At 33.7% G+C, this 21350-nt stretch overlaps 1 protein-coding gene across 4 annotated transcripts in view; it reads right to left on the bottom strand.

The window, feature by feature from the left end:
* LOC124356973 (protein stoned-B) overlaps window positions 1–21338 on the bottom strand; it is a 38073-nt gene extending 16735 nt beyond the window's left edge. For 2 of the 4 annotated variants that reach the window (XM_046808316.1, XM_046808315.1), the window contains exons 1-11: window positions 19454–21338; window positions 17445–17598; window positions 15702–15880; window positions 14323–14509; window positions 13635–13768; window positions 12622–12848; window positions 11468–11702; window positions 9115–9283; window positions 8091–8205; window positions 5733–5899; window positions 2416–2567 (exon numbers count right to left, since the gene is read on the bottom strand). In XM_046808316.1, coding sequence (XP_046664272.1) covers window positions 2416–2567; window positions 5733–5899; window positions 8091–8205; window positions 9115–9283; window positions 11468–11702; window positions 12622–12848; window positions 13635–13768; window positions 14323–14509; window positions 15702–15880; window positions 17445–17598; window positions 19454–21338 — 3604 coding nt within the window. Of the gene's footprint in view, window positions 1–2415; window positions 2568–2736; window positions 2808–5732; window positions 5900–8090; window positions 8206–9114; window positions 9284–11467; window positions 11703–12621; window positions 12849–13634; window positions 13769–14322; window positions 14510–15701; window positions 15881–17444; window positions 17599–19453 lie in introns of those variants that run through there. The other 2 variants (XM_046808317.1, XM_046808318.1) reach the window with 2 other exon arrangements.
* Between the last annotated feature and the right edge of the window lie 12 nt (window positions 21339–21350).

The following is a 21350-nucleotide window of genomic DNA, read 5'->3' as shown; positions in this document are numbered from 1 at the left end:
TTTTCTTTCTTTTTAGCGCAATTTTAATTGAAAAAGGTCAATAAAGTAACACTTATAATATATGACTTAAAACTTCCTCCTCTTCTCAACTGAATATTACAGATTAGTTACAATTAACTGAGTTGTAAAGTTGAAACTATATTTTATTGTACATTTAAGAAATTTTCCATACTTTATTATAATTAATCTATAAATCTTACTTATTGCCTTACTAATTGTATAATAAAATAATGTTTACAGACTTAACAAAATATTTTATTAAACCTTTATACACTTTGTTATAATATGTAAACATAAACTTTAGATATTGTGTTTTGGGATATTTTGAGCTGAAGGATTATAAGGTTTAAAGTCATGTTTCCCTCATCTAATAATTTACCCGCATATACAAACTTTGCTCATATTATAGTATATATGCAAAAAATAAATAGCAAATAAACTCTTAGTTGTACTTGTTTAGAGTATTGACTCAGATTGAATTCCTTCATTAATTACATAACTTATGTGATTTTATTTGAAGTAGTTACTGTAAACAAGTACAAATAAAGCGTGTTCTACTCACTTTTTATAATATGCTATAATGTACGACACGAGGAAACAGATGGCCCGGCACGGACCGCACAGAGCGTTGAGCTCCAAGCGGTCGCGGCACTCGTAAACTAACGTCTCAAAAACAATAACTTTCTGGCCAAACTATAAGAGCTAATTAAAAAAGAAAATATGTTCTGAAAACTTCAACTATTCAACAACATTTTCCACCGTTTTTAAACTTGCCTGACCAAAAAACGGCAAAAGTAGCAGCCGACTAACTTTTTTATGTCAAGTTTTAAAATGTAAACATAATACTCGACTTTATTTAATTATTTAAATTGCAAAACTAAAGTTTTTGAACACTTGAATGATACCACAGGCATCCATAGCTTATTGACTTCACTCATACAAAGTTTCAAAGTATTTTCTTTATTCTAAGTAGTGTAGATCACGAGTTGATTGAAATGGGAGAACTGAATTTTACACTAATCGGAGCGTAGTTTTGAGTTTCTATCCCACGAAAACCGGCTTCACCTGCCCCAATGTTGGCAAGATAGGCATAGCCCATCTATTTGGTCTTATTGTAATCTATGATTGATTCCTATGGATGAGGTAAAAACTCATTATACTTATTGTTTTTAATGCTTTATTTTATTAATTATTTAAATTTTCTAACTGATTAAAAGTTTTTTTTTTTAAATAGCTTGATGTGCCCACAGTGTTTTAAGGAATATATTTGTGCATATCTGAGTCTATTGTGCTTTATTAAAATAGGTAAGTATTGTAGTATTTAAATTATTATCTAGTGCACCAATTGCTAGAGTACAATTTTTATCAGTTTTTTTTAACTAAGGTCACCTCAAATTGTCTCTAATTCTGAGAATAGATTCCTTCCAATTCCAATTTTTATACATTTACATCGACAAGAGAAAGTATGGTAAACAATTTACTAGTGTACAAATATAATAGTTTATACAAATACATGCTAGTTTCAGTAAGAAAAAAATGAAACAAAGTTAGTAACACTATTGTTAAACCTTAGAGAAGCAATTTCGAGTCTCATTCACGGTTCTTTTCAAATTGTAATGCCAATGTTTAAAATGTATTCTTAATACATTAAATGTTTGATTTCGTCATTAACGTCATTATTCTCGCCTCCAAAGCCCAAATAGTGCTCTAAACGAGGATAGATTCGCATTTTGGCTTTAAAAATATCATAATGTTTAGTCATATTAAATTACCAATTTGAAATGTGTATCTCATGATTTTAAGTGGGGGTTTGTGAGACTTATATCAGATTTATTAATCTTAATTCTAAACACCACTGCAAATATCACAGTGTATTTTTCAGTTTGCAGACATATAAACTCATAATTACTTTTTGGGGCTTAGCTAGCTTTACAGATGTGTCAATTTAGTTGCAGCCGGTGCTGGGTTATGAAACGGGTATTATTTATTTCACCGTGTAATTAGATTTAAATCATCTGGTGCTCTAAAGATTTATTAATATAAAATGTAATAATAATTATAATAATAAAGATCCATAAGCCAGTAAGGTGAAGCCCTGATGTTAAAAAAATGGTAATGAAAAAGGCACCCCTTCACAATGAGTTAATTTTAATGACACTCAATCATCTGTACAAAAACTCTTAGCATATTAATATATGATAGATTAATTCATCTTTGTATCGTAATCAAGGTGATAATTTAGGAGTAATTAGAGAACGTTTGCAGGAGAGATTCTCATTTTACAATAATTCCAAATCTTAGAACCGCTTTATTGTAATCCGTTTGAAATAAACAAATAATAACTAAACAGTAATTAGTAAATAACTATTACCAACATATTATCAAACAGTAATAGATTATAACAACGAAGCTAACCTTGCCCTTCTTTGGGAAGTCTTGGCATGCGCCAGACGATCGCCCGGTGTTGATGCTCGTACTTAGCCTGTCCTGAGGTAACCTCCATCAGCTGAGGCTCCAGGTTGTCCACAGCTCCTAGAAACCGCTCCAATCCCTTCACCTTCCCAGTCCTGCAATAGTACAGTAATGCATCATTATCAAGCCACTGTCCTGAGGTAACCTCCATCAGCTGAGGCTCCAGGTTGTCCACAGCTCCTAGAAACCGCTCTAATCCCTTCACCTTCCCAGTCATGCAATAGTACAGTAATGCATCATTATCAAGCCACTGTCCTGAGGTGACCTCCATCAGCTGAGGCTCCAGGTTGTCCACAGCTCATAGAAACTGCTCTAATCCCTTCACCTTCCCAGTCCTGCAATAGTGCAGTAATACATCATTATCAAGCCACTGTCCTGAGGCAACCTCCATCAGCTGAGGCTCCAGGTTGTCAACAGCTCCTACAGACAGCGGTAATCTCTTCACCTTCCCAGTCCTGTAGTAGCAAATTAATTTTCATTAGGAAGCCACTGTCCTTTTCATATCATAGTAATGTTTTCATTTGACCTTACAGATTTGGTTTCTAATTACGATATAGACATTAAAAAGTATCGGCAATAAAACAGGGCCTTGGGGAAGTCCATTGTTTAATTTTGTAAAACTACTATTATAATTTAGTATATTTTTAAGACAGCTTTTAAAGTTGTATGAAAAAAACAAACGATATTTTTATTTAAATGTGGAGAATTATATCGGTATAGCAATGATAATTTGCAGTACATTTGCTTCTTAGTTTCAAGTTTTTAGGAAAATTCTTAGGCCCCTAATATTACAACATTTTTTATATATTTTAACATATAATATATAAAAAGTATAAAACATATAAAAAGTAGATAATTACAGTACGAACATCAAGATGATTGCATGAACTTTACCTCCAGAACCTATATTCTTGAAAACAATAGTTGTTGAACTTACTATATCCTTTTCGACGTATGTATAAAATTTAAACCACTAGCATTACTTCAAATATCGAGATATATTTTGGTAAATTCCCTTAGTTGTTTTTTTTTTAAATTTTGTGCAGGAATCGTATCTTTAATTGTTAACTAGGTAGCACTTATGACCATACTCGAATACAACTCAAAATTACACTGCGCATATGTAAATGTGTTCTCTAGGAAAGTTTAAAAACTATGTAAAATTTATAGGCTATTTCCAATTGTTTAATATATAAGCAAATGTGTTGTATCCCAATCCTTAAGTAATTTTATATCCTTAAGTTTGATACTTCGCGTGTTTATGAAGCACGATTCAGCTGCCTCAGTTCTCACGCTCCTTTTTCTCATTGATTTACCTTCAACATCATTCATGCACTCTCCTCTGGCACCGGGCCCAACAAACAGTGTCAGCCAGTTGTTGAGATTGCCAGAATCAGTGGCCAAAAACATTTAACCACATTATATATTGTTTTATTAAATTCTTTAACTGTCTTCGCAAGTAGCGTTTATTTGATCTAATTTTATTTATGGAAATTATCTATTGAAAAATATATATTTCAAAATAAAATAATGTTTTCTTCATCATAGTTTAAATGGAAATAAGTGATTGAACTTTGTCACATTTTAATCATTGTAAGGCATTTTTACTGTAAGAACAAAACATGCAGCCTACTACTTAGCACTATAATAAACTTAAGTTGAGAACACAGAAAGGTCTATGTTTATCGTTATACTAATTTAGCAACTAAGCTTTGTAACAAATATCTGACAACATGAAACCCTTAAATAAAAAAAACTATATTTCGGAAAAGTCGAGAGAACGGCTTTTTTGCGATATATTTGTGTTATACGATAAAATATTGCAATGTTCTGACAAACAGCCAACATTGGAGCTTTTATTAATGTATTTAAACGCCAATTTATTTTATTTGTGAATGATAATTATGAAGTACATTCGGAAATTCGATTGTATTAAACAGAATATTTAAGGCTAAATAAACAGTTTATAGCAATTTACATGTATACATTTTTAATTAGCCTAATGACTGCATTGCCTGTACGTATTTATGTTTCAAAATAAAATATTTTTTATTAACATTGATATTTGTAAAACTGTAACTGTTAAACTTTGGTTAACATTTCTTTATTGAGTAAAATATTAGACTCATTAAAATACACAGACTCGTTATCCAAAAACCATTCTTTTAATAGTTAAATAAAAAATCTACACATTTTCATAGTATGAATGATGGACTTCTCCTTTATTTTTTTATTTCTGGATACACAATAAAACTAAAATTATTTAATAAGACAAATTTAATTTGCAATATGTTAATCATTTTTGTAAAAGAACTTATTATGAATAATTTCAAAGGGTTATGATAGTCCTCAACAAAGAGCTCTTCAATTTGTGAACACTTCAGGAGCTAATTATCCACGGCCACCGCCTTGATTTATTGATTCTGGCGGACTCTTGAAAAGCCATTTAATTTAAAACCTTGTTTAATTTCTACTTCAGTTTTCGCTAGTATAAAAATGTAATTTATGAATTGTTTTCGTTATATTTTATTTTATTAATTCGTTTTGTAAAACGCTGCACAATTATTTAAAACAAGTTTCTGCTACCTTTTTAAATAGACTATGTGAATAGTTTGTAAACTCCAACTGTCAAAAATTAAATTAAATTTCCCCCCTCAACAGGTAATACAAGGAACTCGAGATATTTCAATAATTTATATAATATCTCATAAGGCTGGGAAGGCAGAAATACGAGTAAATACCGGTACTAGCATTAAAAATACATTTCGAGTGGATTTTCAAATCAGTGTGTATATGTTAACAATTCTATATACTTCAGTGTTTAGAGAATTCCTTCACATTATGCAGAAACCTTCATTTATAGTCTTTGATAAACTTACTAAGCAAACTAAATCCTGTTAGAAATTTGATTTTCGACTTTTTTGGTACCATTTAACGAGAAAGAATAATAAAATTATTCTCTGGTATCACCTGTGGTGACTTTGGAATCAACACTAGTCTTTCAGTTGTGCTTGTCCTTAAAAAAATGTACATTAATGTCAAATAGGATAAAATAATTAAGCACACGTCTTCGGTTGTTTGTTTTATCTTTTATAATTTTTGCGCTCTATTTTAGTAACTTACTCAAAGTAAAGAATTGAATAAGGAACATTTCGAATATCCTGATCCACATTCCAGCAAGAATAGCAAGTCACATCAAACCATGGTGCGCTTCTAAGCTGAGTAAATAAATATTTGGTTTCGCGACAGAAGTAACTTACCTCCTGTGTGCCGACTTGACAGATCCGTAGCGGAAGTGCTTCTCGACTCTGAAAAGGTATATCCAACACTCCGGGATCGGGAACCTGATGACCACATCCTCGCAAGGGATCTGGCCGAGCTTTCGGCTTGAGAATCCAGGCACTAATACGTCCGCCTTCAGGTCCACCTGTACAAGCGTATTATTTTATCATGTGTAGTTCACCAATTCTACCTCCAGACGTAAAAAATATGCATAACCTAACCGAAACAAAGAATCTAACATTTTTTAAATTAATTGAAACAGAGGTTTAACTTGGTATATTCTTCTGGATTAAGGAAGAAATTGTTCTTATGGGCCATTCCAAGGGATAGATATCATACAAAACAATGTTTTAGAGTTAAAAAATGACCTCATGGAGAATAATGTCGATATTCTTTCAGCATACACAACCTCCTGACTCTGGCTAGTTCGCATGTACCGGAGACCTTCATTGCTTGTCTGCTCTAATATACGGTATACATTTAAAATACACTAAGATTCTTAGATGCAGCACAAGAGTTTAGATACCTGTAGAATTGCTCAAAACAGCCTCTAGGTTAGTAAACAGATGTGAATTAATATTTTCAATAATGTATCTAACAATATTAAAGCAGCTGAAAATAAAAAATTTCAAGGAGCTCTAAAATTTTACCAAATTAGTGGGCTATATGATGAGCGAGTTCCTGTACTTCCGTAATTATTATGTTCTGATCCGAAAACAGATATTGTTCCTAATTTATTTGACAATTAATTAAATCAATTAATTAATTTATTGATTTTAATTTATTTGACATATCGTGTTTTAAGACATTTTCTTTATATTTTAAATACATTAATGCATTTTATAAGATGTTAACACTTTTTAAAAGTGTCTCTCCTATTTATTGTTAATCACTTTGGAATCCAAAGTACGTGACTGGAATTTAATCTTCTTCTTATAAATAAAAATTCACCGCATGGTGTACTGTTAAGCGCTAGTCTGAAGAATGGCTGGTGCAATTCGGCTAAGTCCTTTTTTAGTATTTGTTGGAATCCGAGGAAAGTATACAGGGAAAGATTGGAAAAGTGACCCGAGCACTTTAGAATTTAATGCTCCACATGAAGTTCATCAAAGTGACTGAAACATTTATTTACATTTTAATTGTACAAGGTATTAAGTATACAGGGCTTGATTAGTAGTATAATGCAAACAACAAAGACAAAAGTTACCGTATAACTTTTATTCCATATCAGGCCAAAGACGAATTAAAATATGTAATGAATTTGAAACAGTGTGTTAAAGTTTACACTAACTTTGGAAATACTATTAAAATACCATAAAACCCATCTTAATGAGCAAAGCTGTGAATGTTTGACATGAGGTTCTCAATCCCACTTTGCACGTGTTAGCTTCATAGACATTGTGATATGCCATTTTCACAGTAGCTTAAATAAAATCAGAGCAGTGAAAACATACCCATACTGCAGTCCTAAAAACAACAAAACTTCGGTAACTTAAAATCTATTATAAAATATTATTTTCAAATGTTGTATGAACTTAGTAACGATTTGCCCTTGTACCGGAAGTAGATGTTTTTTGAGAGTTTTAGGATCCTTCGACGTCTCAAGTATGAATACATACTTCCTTCATCGGCACAATAAGGCAAACCTTAGCAGTGGTGTGGGAAATATAATTAATCGAAACAGAAATTCTCCTATATGCACAAAACCTGATATAAGAGTAAAGTCACTTAACTTCTGATCATCTTTACCACGAACACTGAAATAATATGTACTGATATATGCCTACCTACGATATAGTGCTTAATCATATTACATCTTAAGTGTTTAAAATAAGTAGGCTACGAGCTTCGATTTTAACAATTCTGTGCGAAGCCGTAAGTTACAGCCAGTTACGTAATATATCATGAACAACATGTTATATTAAAGAAATGTCGCCGTCACCCTTTATCGGAGACAAACCTGAAGGAAGGTTTTAATTTCTTGATTAAAAACGTAGTTGTATTTTTAAACTTTCAATAAATTCGTGATCCACGAATGATAAAAATGCTTAATTAAATAGTTTCATATACAGTTATTTAGTATGATACATATACTAGTAATGGTTGTAATATTCCTATGTTGTAATATGTATCTGAACCCAAAAATAGGGTCCTGGTAAATGAACTGATATAGCATAATAGTTTAATGCCTGGTTTCCATACAAATTCAGGAATAAATATGCAATGTTGGAAAAAAGTAATCAAAATAGTATTTCAAATGTTTTTTTACTGAATTTAAACAGTTTAATCACAAAACCATTCAGAATTACCAACCAATTTACTGCAACAAGCCATACCTTGTTCCCTGCGATACACATGGTTGTCCGCAGTTGTAGGGGTAGTTCCCTGTTACGGGGCGGCCTCACTCTGAACCTCATAAGTTCGATGTAACAGGCATCTGGAGGCTTGAATCTGAGGAATTCATTGCATTGTAATTAATTAATAATCTATTATACAGGGTGTAAAGTCATGATACGCCTAGATTTAAAATACTTTTATGAACTTTTTTAAGGATACAGATATTTCCCTCCTTTTTCAAAGAGGGGGTAGAGGGGGGTTACTTTAAATTTTCAAATTGCAATTCCTATCTTGTGACATGCCATTTGAAAGTTAAGTTTTAATACACACACTTACATGAACAAAACATCTCTACGATGATCCTAGAAAAACGTTATGTGTAAACAACCCCTTACATCTAAGGGTGTCTATTAAGTCCTGGTACGCCTGGATATATTACAAACGGATTGAGGTATCAATGTAAAACCTTCACCATACACATTAAATTACTTTTTGGATTTTTTTTAAGGTAACAGAAATGTCACCCCCCTTTTCAAAAAGGGGTTGAAGGGGGTAAGCAACCCTTATCTTGTGACTTGTCATATTAAAGGTCTATTCAACATTGTGTTTCTTTTGAATTTACCTTTCAAATGATAAATCACAAGATAGAGGTTGCAATTTGAAAAATTCAAGTAACCCCCCTATTCTCTCTTTTAAAAAAGGAGGAGATATTTTTATCTGTCATAAAGCCCAAAAAATGTTTTAATAGGTATGGTGAAGATTTTACATCGATATCTCAATCTTTTTGGAATATATCCAGGTGTATTAGGACTTAATTTACACCCTGTACGTTACTATATTACAATCCTAGCCTGAATTACATTGCATAGTATAATTTGTTAAAATAGTTTATGTTGCCTATTACTATAATAAGTTATTTGTTTGCATTGGACTAAGTCGTAACTTTGATCATAATTTTACTAAACATTATGTTGTTCGAATTACAAGTATACACGGACAACTCCAGCGTACAGTCCGACTCACTTTATTGTCCTTGTCCTCTCGTACTCGTCCTGTTGGACACAACTGTGGAACTCCACGGCCTCCAGTCGGATCCACTCCTCAGTCACCACAGGGATGATATCATGTCTGCCCACCACCTCCTTGCCTTGTCTTACCAGGTCGTTAACTCCCAGCTCCACATCAGGCATACCTAGGCATTACAATTAAAACTGTCATATATGTTGCCTTGCTTTCAGATTCATGAATTTCATTCAGATCCACTCCTCTGTATGATGTCCTGGGTATGATGTGACTTCTTCTCACAATCTCCTTGCCTCGACAGACACGATAGATACAGTAACTCCAATCTCTAAATCAGACATAAAAATTTCATTATATTTGTAAACTCCAAGGATTAATCTTATTTCTGATTTATCAAATTTGTTTAATTTCTTTGAAATTTTAAAATTGTTTTTCGTTTCAATCTTACAGAATTATCAAATACTGTGATTAAGACAGAGAATATGTTATGTAGACTGAGTCTCAAAAGCAAGACGTAACAATAAACTCGTAGACAGGTATCTATATTTTACGTCATTACCTCAGAGTACTCTGTATCCCCGTTACCATTAAATACATTTTACTTAATTGCAAAGTAACTGTATTGTATTCTTACAACAACTCTTGTGGTATTTTAAATAAAAGCGGATTAAACAACGGCAGCGCTGAAACAATGCTTTTGATAGACAGGATTAAGAAGATTACAAGCCACGAGACAAAACCAATGCGGGTTCAGTTGGAACACAGAAATGCACTCAGTTGTTTAGTTAGTTTCCATCTGCCATTTGTGAAACTTTTCTTTTTTTTAGTAGATTTCATAGATTTCGTATGAAATGTTTTACGCATTTCTATATATTATAGTAGACTAATATAAGAGTAGTCTGTCTCTTATCTTGTGCATAGCTTTTTTAAGTAAGCAGCTTTTAATGTTACTTCAAATATTAATGTCTCCAATTTATTCCGGATTTTTTAGGAGGGCAGCATTACTTGTTTGACTACGGGTACGACTTTTAATACGAGAATGGAAATTTAAACTTCTACTGAACTACCATCGTGGCTCGTTCCAGGACGGCTGCATAAATGAGAGACAAGCAATAAAAGTATTTATCCTATCAGCAAAGAATTGTCGACACATTTTCAGAGTAGCCTAGTTACTGTTATGAAAAACACATCAGATTTTCTAAAAGGTGGGAAAATGATATGAAAACTTGGCTACGTTCAAAAGTTATGATGTAACACAGAATTTTATGCAATGATGATAGAGAAACTTACGAAAATTTCACCGATTTGCTTGTGGATCCGTGTTAAAAAACTGTTTAGATGAAGCTGCCGATGCAAGGATAATTGTGACATGCGTATCCTGATCGAGGGCAAGTTCAGGGCGTCAGCAGTCGGTGTCTGACAGTGGTGGCAGCAGAGTTTCTTCAGTCGAAAAGTACCATAAATATTATTGTTTTGGGTAAATAAAGTTGCAATAGTTTATCACAAATGGTGAGCTAAACCAATAATTAGCTTCATCGACGTAACCAACTGTAAGAGTGGTCATGGAATACATTATTGTTAACTCTATGGACCCTCGTTTAACTAGGATAATTCAAACCTTAAAGTAACCAGTGAAACCTTTAGTAAGAAAAAAACTTGCCGAAAAAAATCAAATAAAAAATTCATTCTTTCACAATCTGGATGCTGTAAAATAAGTTTAATGTTAAATAACTGGAACCTCCAAACAGGCCGAGTGCCTTGGAGGCTCTACACTTTCTCTTCAAGTAAGTATATTTACAAGTTTTTTATAATGATTAGATATGTAAGGAGACTGAAAGAAGTTATATTAAGTTAGTTTTTAAGTTATATTGTGTTATTTTTTAAATCTCTTCTAAGTTTTTGCACTAAGTTTTTATTTAGTGCACTTAGTCAGTCTTGGCAAGTATAATTATATTGTTTACGATTCTTATTTATGTAAGTTTTTCATATATTTGATGTACGGTATGTTTTGTTGCAGAATGAGAAAATAAATACATTTATTTATTTATGTAATCGTCGTCCATAAACAGTGGGGTGATATTTACCGTCATTCATGTTACCTCGAATCACATTCATTTAACAGTTTAGTTGACCGGTGTAACATTTGGTGTTTTTTTTGTGTAAGAAGTTTTTTATTTTGTATTTTTAGATTAATGTGTGCAACTGTTCCGTTGAACTCTCCCCGCTCACAGGCCTACAGTCTTTGCAGGGATTATTCCTGTATTTTAATTTGTATTTCTAAAGTGTGCATTTGTTTAAGGAATAAATGTTGATATGATTTGATTTAATCTCTGGCAGTTCTAGTGACCTTTACCTGACAAAAAGCCGAGGAAGAACAATCGGACCCTGGCTATCTGTCGGATGACTCCACCGGTACTGTTCTGGTCCACATACAGCTCGTCCACCGCAGTGATTTGTACCTCTTCCATCTTGTAGTTGAGGGCACGGTCTCGGTGGGCTGGCAGTCGGAAGAGCGCCTCCTCCACGCAGACACTGAACTGCTTCATGTCTTCGTAGTTCTGCGAACCTATCTTGAACAGCTGCGAGATCTGTGTCACACATCATAGCCTTTATCAATGCAAGCAGAATATACCATCCGTTTGCACATGCTTTTTTGTACATCAGGGTTGCGCTGGTTCTAATGGAAAAGCAGATATCGCATCCGGAATATTGTGTTTGAGATGTACCATTTATTTCAAACAAAGACCGACATTTTGCAAACCTGTATTTTCTGCCACATCAATTAGGATTCTTTACTATTTTAAGTTCAGACAAAAACATTATCCAATGCGGTCAAAAGTGAAAGCTATAATGTAATAGAATGCCCAAACATTGATAAACGTTAGCCAACCGTTTACCAATAGCCATTTTGGTTTTTAATTCTCTGCTAACATCTTTTGTACATACAATCACGCAGCACTTGTGTTGCTATTTTCAGTGTTTTAATTTTAAAAATTATTAAAAATATTATTTTACTAAAATGCAAAATTCTATATATTTTTATTTTCAGTTCAACTCTAAGTTTAGTTACTTATTGAACACTTGTTCTTAATATACGTTGTAAATTTAAATACCAAACATTTGTAATTTTAATAAAACATACATTTTTGCCATTTCTGACATTCATTTCCTACTTACTTTTTTTCTGAAGATAACTAAAAGACCTCTTCTCTTCTGGGCATCATATATGTCTAAATATAGATTATGAGATTATCTCTGTGGCACCTACACCATTTTTAATGTTAATGAGTGAATTGAATTTTATAAATGTGATGGTAGGTGTTATATTTGTTATCTCTTTTGTTATATCTTTTGCATAATAACGGTTGTCTCTTGGAATTGTTTTACCATATTTACATAATAAGATAGTAAGATTTTAACTTTGGTAAACAGTGGAATGATGATCTAAGGTTAAAATCAGTTAACTCCCTACCATAAAATTTTCTCCTTGTTCACAAGTTAGCATACCTGAGGAGCATGCTCCACCGGGAGTCCCAACTTCTTGAGATCACTTCCGAACTCCTTAACTCCCTGGTAGTCGCCCTGGATTGCGTAAGCGGCGAACTGACTCAGCTTGTTGGTTATCCTCTCCGCCTTAGTCACCTGACCTGGCCGTACACCTGGCCGCTCCTTGTAGAATATGAACTGCAGCTTGACCGTGAAGATCTTACCGAAGTTGTCGTACTGCTGTGCACCTGCATCATACATATTATAGTACTTCATATTCACTTTTATAGTAGGTTCTATCTACGCCGTGGAATTTTTATCAGTTTTACTTACTTTTTAAGGCAAGATGTTTGAAATCAGTTTACAAATATTTATAGACCTCCCTGGGAACCTAACTCATGACCTCTTGTTGCCACACTCCCACGCAATGGCGAAGTTCAATACTATCGACATGATTAGTCTGATTAGTTAGTGCTGGGAGGCCTGTGGGGGTGACGGGTGGTACTGCTTGTTGCGGTCATGTGGTCAGTGGGTGTGTTAGAGAGATTGAATGTGTCTTCTTGTTCTTCATTTTGAACGTTTCTTGTGTTTATAACAAAATAAAAGAACAATTCTTGTAGTTAGGGCTATCAAGCCCTCTCTACCACTCGACCTCATATTGTATACAGTAGATTTAATAGTTTTATACAATTTCCGTAAATTATTAAATTATAATTTAAATATAAAATTTAAAAAATTCTTAACCTATACAAAATTAAATGAACTTAAAGTAAAAATCTACATATCAAAATGAATTCAAAAGTTTTATATATATATATTATTTTATCAAATGTTTAACTCAAATATATTTTACTGACTAAAATGTAATGAATTCATTCATGAAATACTCTACCATCTCTAGTGGTTACAAATCATCTTTTGATTCTGTTCTGCAGAAGTAACATAAGTTTTGTCCTTAACTCATTTTTTTATTATCATTACCTCATATTTTTGCTCTTTCGTTTTACATACATATAAATTTCATTGAGTCTTACCGATGTCTGACACAGAGTAACAAGGCTGCAGAGGAAGTTCTTGGAAAGGATCCTTGTCATCCTTGTTGTTGAACAACTGAAGAACTGGGTTCTCCCCCTGGTACACTAGCTTCATAAACACCTTCTTCCAGAACCTGAAGTCAATGAATAATATTATTTTTTAAGCTATTAGATAAATTCTTATATAAACTCAAATGTATGTTATTTACTGTATATATTTCATTGAATAAAGTTACATAATTCCATCTGTTCTTTGCCATTGCTTCCTCTACTTGGTAAACCTCTGCCCTGAACCAGACTTTTGACTAAATCCTAGAAAGATCCCGAACTACCGTACTTATAATTGGCTAGTAGTGATAATTTATGAAGTGTTTAGGTTTTCATAGCTTAAATTAAATTAAGGATTACATCAACCAAACAATCGAACAAAGTTGAATTTTGGCTATTCGAATACTAATGGCTAATATCGAACCATTCTAAAACCCATCCATATAATAATTACGTTCTTTACTACATTGCTAGCCATTATTACCTATGCTTTTAACAGAAACAAGACAATTGTCGCCCATGGGTGTAAAGGAACCTAATCATGAACACCATTTACCTAACCGTTGTAAATACGTTAACATTTATACAACTATTTAAAACTATCAAAGAACGCTCTACCAATATTATTCATTTTGTTTACCTTTGCCCTGTGATTTTCTTTTTGTTAGGTTGTCGCAGCTGCATCTCCCATCCGGACCCCACATAGTGTATCCTGGGGAAGGGTTCCAGGGGCTGCGAAACATCCTCGTCAAACAGTGGTGTGGGGGGCGTCTCCTGGGAATCCGTCCTCTCAAGAATTTTTTCACCCTCTCCGGGCAACACTGCTGCTGAATAAAACAAGGCGTGAATGATAGTGAAATTATACTGCAAAGTTATTGGATCCGTATTTCATATTCATAGTCACATTATGAACTTTAAAACTAAATACTGTGTAAAAGCTAAACAATAAGTAGCATTAATTAGTAAAGTCTCAATATACTAGTTAAACAATTATTTTCCAACGTAAATTTCAAAGTACAATGAAATAAAAAATTATAGTGTTAAAAGGTTAACGTAGGATTTAAATTTCTCTATACAACTTAATCCCAAAGTATTAACTAATATATTACTGTCAAATAACTGAACACGATTCCGAAAAAAAATAAACAGAAAAACGAAACTTTATGCATCAAGTTTCCTGCAGGATGCAATAATCTATCATATGCAGATCATGAACAAAAATATTATATTTTCTTATGTTTGCGATTACAATTAACAAATATGTCAATCAAAAATCTGTAAATATCATCACAGAAGTGACCATCCAAATTGTTAATAACACGTTGGAAACATTAGCCGATCAAGTACTATGTTTTCAGAACACACAAGAATGAAATTGGATTCTTCATATTTTCTGATGTTGCAATCCAATATTTCAACAATACATTTTTTTAACATTCATATAACACAAATGAACATTTCATTTTGTGTCCATCTATTTGCATGTAACATTTAAGAGTGTGGACGTGTATACTGAATTGACTGCGCTGTTAAGCTTTACTAACTATTTGGTATCGACGCATTATGTGTTGTATACACAAACTACAAGTGTTTATATTTTTTTGTCTTTAACCAATATTATCCTACCTTTACTATATAATACACTCTGGTATTGTGTATTAACTGCCTTTGGTTATCATGGTCGTATACTGCACAGACAGATGTGACGAAAGCTATAAACGACCAGGGTAAAAATGTTAAGTGGTTTCTATTAAATTTATAGTGGCTAGAAGCTGGCAAGGAAGTTGACCAACTAAAGTAAAACTTTAACTGACAATGTAAATAACGAAAATCTCGAACCGATTTCAGTCAGTTTTAAGAGGGCGAGCTAGTATTCCAGACAACTTTCAGGCTCTTTTCTTTTGCACCTTTTGGCAAGGGGTTTTCACCCTTTTTTGGCAAGTTTGAATTTACGATAACAATAATTTATTAATCCTCTATTATTTTCAACCCCAATAGAGTAATATAGTTGAGACCGACCTTGTGCGAAAATATTGTCAGTGACTTGTGCGGGAATCTCTTGTGTCTTGTCGAAGGGGTTGAAGCGAGGGCTGGTGTCCTGGAAGGCATTATTGATGGGACTGCGAGGCGGGGGTGCCAAGGCCGGAAGTACTCCTCCGACCTCAGCTGCAATCCCCATTTCTCCCGCCTGTTTCGGTCTGAACACGGGAAGCAGATTTGTTTAAACAGGTGAAGAATAAGTCAATGTTTTGTTTATTCGGTGTACTATTTATTTGTAAGAGGCTTCTTTCTACGCTGAGGACATTAGTTAGCTGAGGTAATAATTAAAGTATTGAAAGGATAAGGGTCCAAACCCTTTATGAAATACAAATTGCATGTTGTAACAAATAATAATTGTACAATTGCTCACAACAACGAAAAATGGTTTTATAGCAACCCCTCACACAAACTCACTGGGGTATTTATGTCACTGAAATTACGTAATTTATAAATTAATCAAAAATTAAAAAATTAATATTGATAATCACTAAGTCCAATACAGTCTGAGAATCACTAGAACAAGTTTTAAATTGTACAGTAAGTTATTAATATTAGGGGTGTAAAACACTAATATCTTAATAGAGTACATAGGAGATTTTTTGATTTATTTATTTTATTACGAGATTTATTGTCTATAATAAAATAATAATAATTGTATTTCCAACGAGATAATCCAATTTATAATTAAAACCGCAAACTCCGCTTTTTCGTTTTTCTTATAGCACGAAAAGAATTACTTTTAGAAGTATATTTAATCTTTATACGATGAAATATTTGTATTCCTATAAATGTATAATAATAAATTTTAATTAGAAGAAGAACTAGAAAACATAAGACAACATTAAGGCTACCTCAAGACATGAAACAAGAATTTATTTGCACAACATACAGCACTTTCTCGAACCAAATATGAAAAAAAAATTAAAAAACATACAAATAAAACTGTCACTCACAGAACAAGCAATAAACTATCCCAAATTTTATGAAACCCTAAAGAAAAAATTTCAAATAATAATAAATCGGGAATTTATGAAATTGGATGCGATGACTGTGACGAAATTAATATTAGACAAACAAAAAGAAAAAGAAAAACACGATTTAAAGAGCATTTATCGCACACAAAATATGGAAGAGTTGAAATATCTGCTGTAGCCAAGCATTGCATCGAATCAGGACACAGAACATCAATTGAAAATCTAAAATTAATAAAAGAAGTAAAAAAACCAATGAACTTAAATGTTTGGGAAACACTATACATAAAATAAAGAAAAACTCATAAACAATGAAGAGGGTCCTATTGAAAATTCCAGTCTTCGTTCTTTTCAATTTATTCCAAAATTGCACCGTAGCCATATCTAATATTTTTTCATACTGGCTGAAATATTTCCAAAATCTTTGTATTTAAATATTTACACCATATGGTATTTTAATTGTAATATAAATTATGTAAATATTTATTTGTGGAGTCGCCTCGCCCGAAAAAAAATACATTGGAAATGCTATGTATTATTTACATTTAGTAATATTTAATAAATTTTAAGTTAAACATTATTTACTGATTGTTTTAATTTATAATTTTCTCATTGAAATTTCAATTCCTAGCCCCCTTGAGCTAAGTTCAAACCACAAGCTCTCAGTTTCAGACATAAACTTATAGCTAAGCTATTGTTCACTTTGAGCTAGTCTACATTACGTGTGAGGCATGGGTATAATGAAGCTTACTTAATGAAGACGTTGAAGTCATTCTCGTGCTCGTCTGACTCAGCCGAAGCTCCTCTGCTGAACCTGGGTGTAGTGTGAAGGACAGTGGCGGGCTCCTGTGTTGCTAGAAACGCATCAAAGTTGTCTTCTGCCCCGAAACCAACTGAAGCATCACCTAAAACAAATTTAAGTTTTCTTTTAAAATTTGTTTATAATAATTATTACATTTTCACAAGTGTATATATTGTAATGCAACAAAATACACGCTAAATACAGTTGATATTCTACAGTAAAAATGAATTACTACAAATAAATAAAAATTTCATTTTCTAAGAAATAAATTAAAGATAGAACTTCTAACGATTAATTATATGCAGTTGATACTTTTTCGTTGGTTAGAATATGAAATAAATTCGTCTTCCATGACCACTACCATATTATGAGAATATCAAAACTGTATCGTAACCTAAATTTTACAAAGTCAAAACCGAGGGAAAACAAATCAACATGAAGTATCGAAGAACCCTACAAAACGTAACCAAAGAAAGTAGTGCACAAACAGACAGAAATACAGACGGACAGACAGGCGAACGGAGGGACTGCCCTTTTACATGTTTATCCGAACATGTCTCGTCCCTAAACCAAGAGGAAGTTTCAATTGTTTAGGGCCTTCTAATCAAGAGTTATCGTACAAACAGACAGGCAGATTGCCCTTTAACCTTTTTACTAAAAAATCGATAGCGTTCTTCCTCATTCCAAGAGGAACCCATGTATCAAGTGTTTAGGACCTTTCTATCAAGAGTTATCGTACAAACGGACAGGCAGATTGCCCTTTAACCTTTTTACTAAAAAATCGATAGCGTTCTTCCTCATTCCAAGAGGAACCCATGTATCAGGTGTTAAAGGACCTTTCTATCAAGAGTTATCGTACAAACGGACAGGCATGCAGATTGCCCTTTAACCTTTTTACTAAAAAATCGATAGCGTTCTTCCTCATTCCAAGAGGAACCCATGTATCAAGTGTTTAGGACCTTTCTATCAAGAGTTATCGTACAAATGGACAGGCAGAATGACCTTTAACCTTTTTACTAAAAAATCGATAGCGTTCTTCCTCATTCCAAGAGGAACCCATGTATCAAGTGTTTAGGACCTTTCTATCAAGAGTTATCGCTCAAACGGTGAGACAGATTTCCCTTTGACCCTTTTAGCAAAAAATCGATAGCGTTCTCTCTTAGACCAAGAGGAACCTATGTGCCAATTTTCAAGTCTCTAGGACCTTTCTACAAATAGTTGTCGCACAGACGGACTAACCATTGAACTTTTGACCTCAAATCAATAGACTTCTTTCTTAGACGAAGAACTATGTGCCAAGTTTCAATTTCGTAAAACGTTCTATCAGAGATATCGTTAAACAGGTAGAAAGACAAGCGGATAACGACACAATTTAATAAGTCCTTAATAATTGGTATGGATCAGCGTACATACCACATTTCAAATTAAATTTTGATTGCAGTTTTAGTATTCTATAATTAAAGTAAATACGAAAAAGAATTTTGATACTATTTTTGAAGCAAATATTAGTTGATAAGTTACATTTAACGTTAAACTCTTCTCGTGTAATGTTTATAGCTTATTCAAAGTGTCAAAATCACGTGTAGGTGTAAAATATTTGCTAAATTTAATAGAATAGTTTTCACGGAGAATAACAAAAATTACTTAAATAAAATTTATTTCACAGGCAAGAATAACAATAACTATTTCAATAAATGTTTTCACAACTTTAAAATCTGCGTAATATACAACGATATTATGTGAACCAGTTCATTACTCTCAATATCTAGCAGCTATTCAAACCAAGTACAATTAAAAGCTTTGAAATATAAGTAAGAGTCATTATAAGTACTGTTCTTTCGTGTCAGTTAATGTACAGATTTTTCGTAGCAACACTTTGCTCTGGATTAAATCAGTTTTAGGTAATTCATTATTATAACAACTTATTATCAAAATGTTTAGATTGACACTTAACTTACCTTGTACATTATCTGTTCCAAATTGCGAAGAACTGAACGGATCGAATGGGTCAGATGACACAGTTGTATTCTTGTTGTCGTCAAAACCAGCACTTTCAAATTTTGCAGCAAAGGCGTCAAAGTCGTCAACAGGTTTAGCACTTGGGAAGGACTCTGGCTCTCCGAAAATGTTGAAAGGTTGGGAGGGTATGACCGGCGTTGTGTGTAGGACAGTTTCTGTTGGAGCGAACAGGTCAGTAGCTTGACTCTGGAAGGGTATAGTGTCTACATTGTTAAAAAACATATTGTCCGTTTGTGAAGAAGGAACACTGAAAGCAGAGTTATCCAAGTTATTGTCCGTCACAGCTGGCGATACTTCTCTCACTGACACATTCATCTCCGAATCAAATCCTCCTACAAAACCCGTATCTTCAACTCCATTGATATTTTGATCGAATGGAGAAGTCGGAAAAGTAGATTCCTGTTGCGTATCTTCAAATACTGAAGATGTAACTATTGGCTCAGGTATCACAGTATTGACTTCTGCCACTTCAGCTGCAAAAATAGACGAGGATTCTGGAATCTTCGTCGATTCAATATCAGAATCAAACACCGAAGTAAACGTTGAAGGTCCATTTGACTCAAACCCTGTGTCAGTAAAAGCTGTGGTATTACTATTATCTAAAACATTTGATGGTTCTGCTGAAACATAAGGTGACGAGAAGTCTAGTTCAGGCTCTGTATTTCTAACTGGGGTTTCTTCCAAAGGCTGTGAATCAAATATGTCTCTTACTTCTTGGGGCTGTACAGAGGAAATTATATTAACAGATGAAGTATCCGGTTGTTTAGAGATTGGAGGTTGCTGTAGAGGTTCGTTGAAATCAATAATATTTTCTTGAACCGGTGGAATGTTCGGTGGCAACTTTGGTCTTTCCGGCGGTCTTGGTGGAAGAGGTCGCGGTGGTGGTGCTGTCGTCGTAGGAGGCACAGGAGTAATTTGAGCTGTAGGAGCTACAGGAACAACTGGAGGCACAGAGGTAGGTACTGGGTCTATTGGAGCCATTTGACTGGGTTGCATAGATGTTGTTGAAAGAAAGTCGTCTTCCATGTCACCAAGTAAGTTAACCTCTTGAACAGATGATGGTGGAGGGAGGTCTTTATGTACATCGTCAACCCCTAACAGATCACCAAACATGTCAGGTGTTGGACTAGGTGAGTTTAAGTCTCTTATAGGAGTTGGACTTGGTGTTCGTGTTGCTTGAAGTCTGTCAAGTAAATGTGAAGATGTTGCTTCCATTGCTCCTGTTACGCTTAGTATTAAGTCTTTAGTTTCTTTTGAAGGAGGAAGTCCTGGTCTAGGTGGAAGACCCGGCGGTGGAGGTCTTCTTGGCGGCGCTCCTTTTGGTGTGCTCGTTCCAGAACCTTCCCTACTGGTTGGCAGATCAATTGGGTCTGAACCAAAGAAATTAATATTGTTGTCCATCAGAAAAGATGATTGATCTATTGATGATCGAGCTGAACTACTTATTGGAACAGCGGATAACGGTTTAGATTGATCAGTTTCTACAAAACTTCCAAAAAAGTCGTTGACTACTCCATTAGCTTCTTGTGGTTTGGCGGGCGTTGAAAATATATTCTCATAGTCTTGCACTGATGGCTGCATATTGTCAAGATCCTGTGCTGGGGAACTAAAGAAGTCTGTAGTTGTATGAGTATCACTCTCTGCAAAGGCAAAGGGGTTAGTATTTGAACTTGCTGTATTATTCAATGAACTCATAAAAGGGTTTTCAATTTCATTACTTGAAAACTCCATTGGACCAGAGAGAAAGGGGTTGAAACTAGCGCTGTTGGAAGACACTTGAGTGTCTCCAGCATCTAAATCTCCCATTAAAAATGGATTCGCCATTTTGAATGCCTT

This window comes from Homalodisca vitripennis, chromosome 3 (assembly GCF_021130785.1).
Source record: "Homalodisca vitripennis isolate AUS2020 chromosome 3, UT_GWSS_2.1, whole genome shotgun sequence".
Lineage (NCBI taxonomy): Eukaryota > Metazoa > Arthropoda > Insecta > Hemiptera > Cicadellidae > Homalodisca > Homalodisca vitripennis.
The sequence above is the reverse complement of the archived record's forward strand: the minus strand, read 5'-3'. Positions and strand labels throughout refer to the sequence as shown.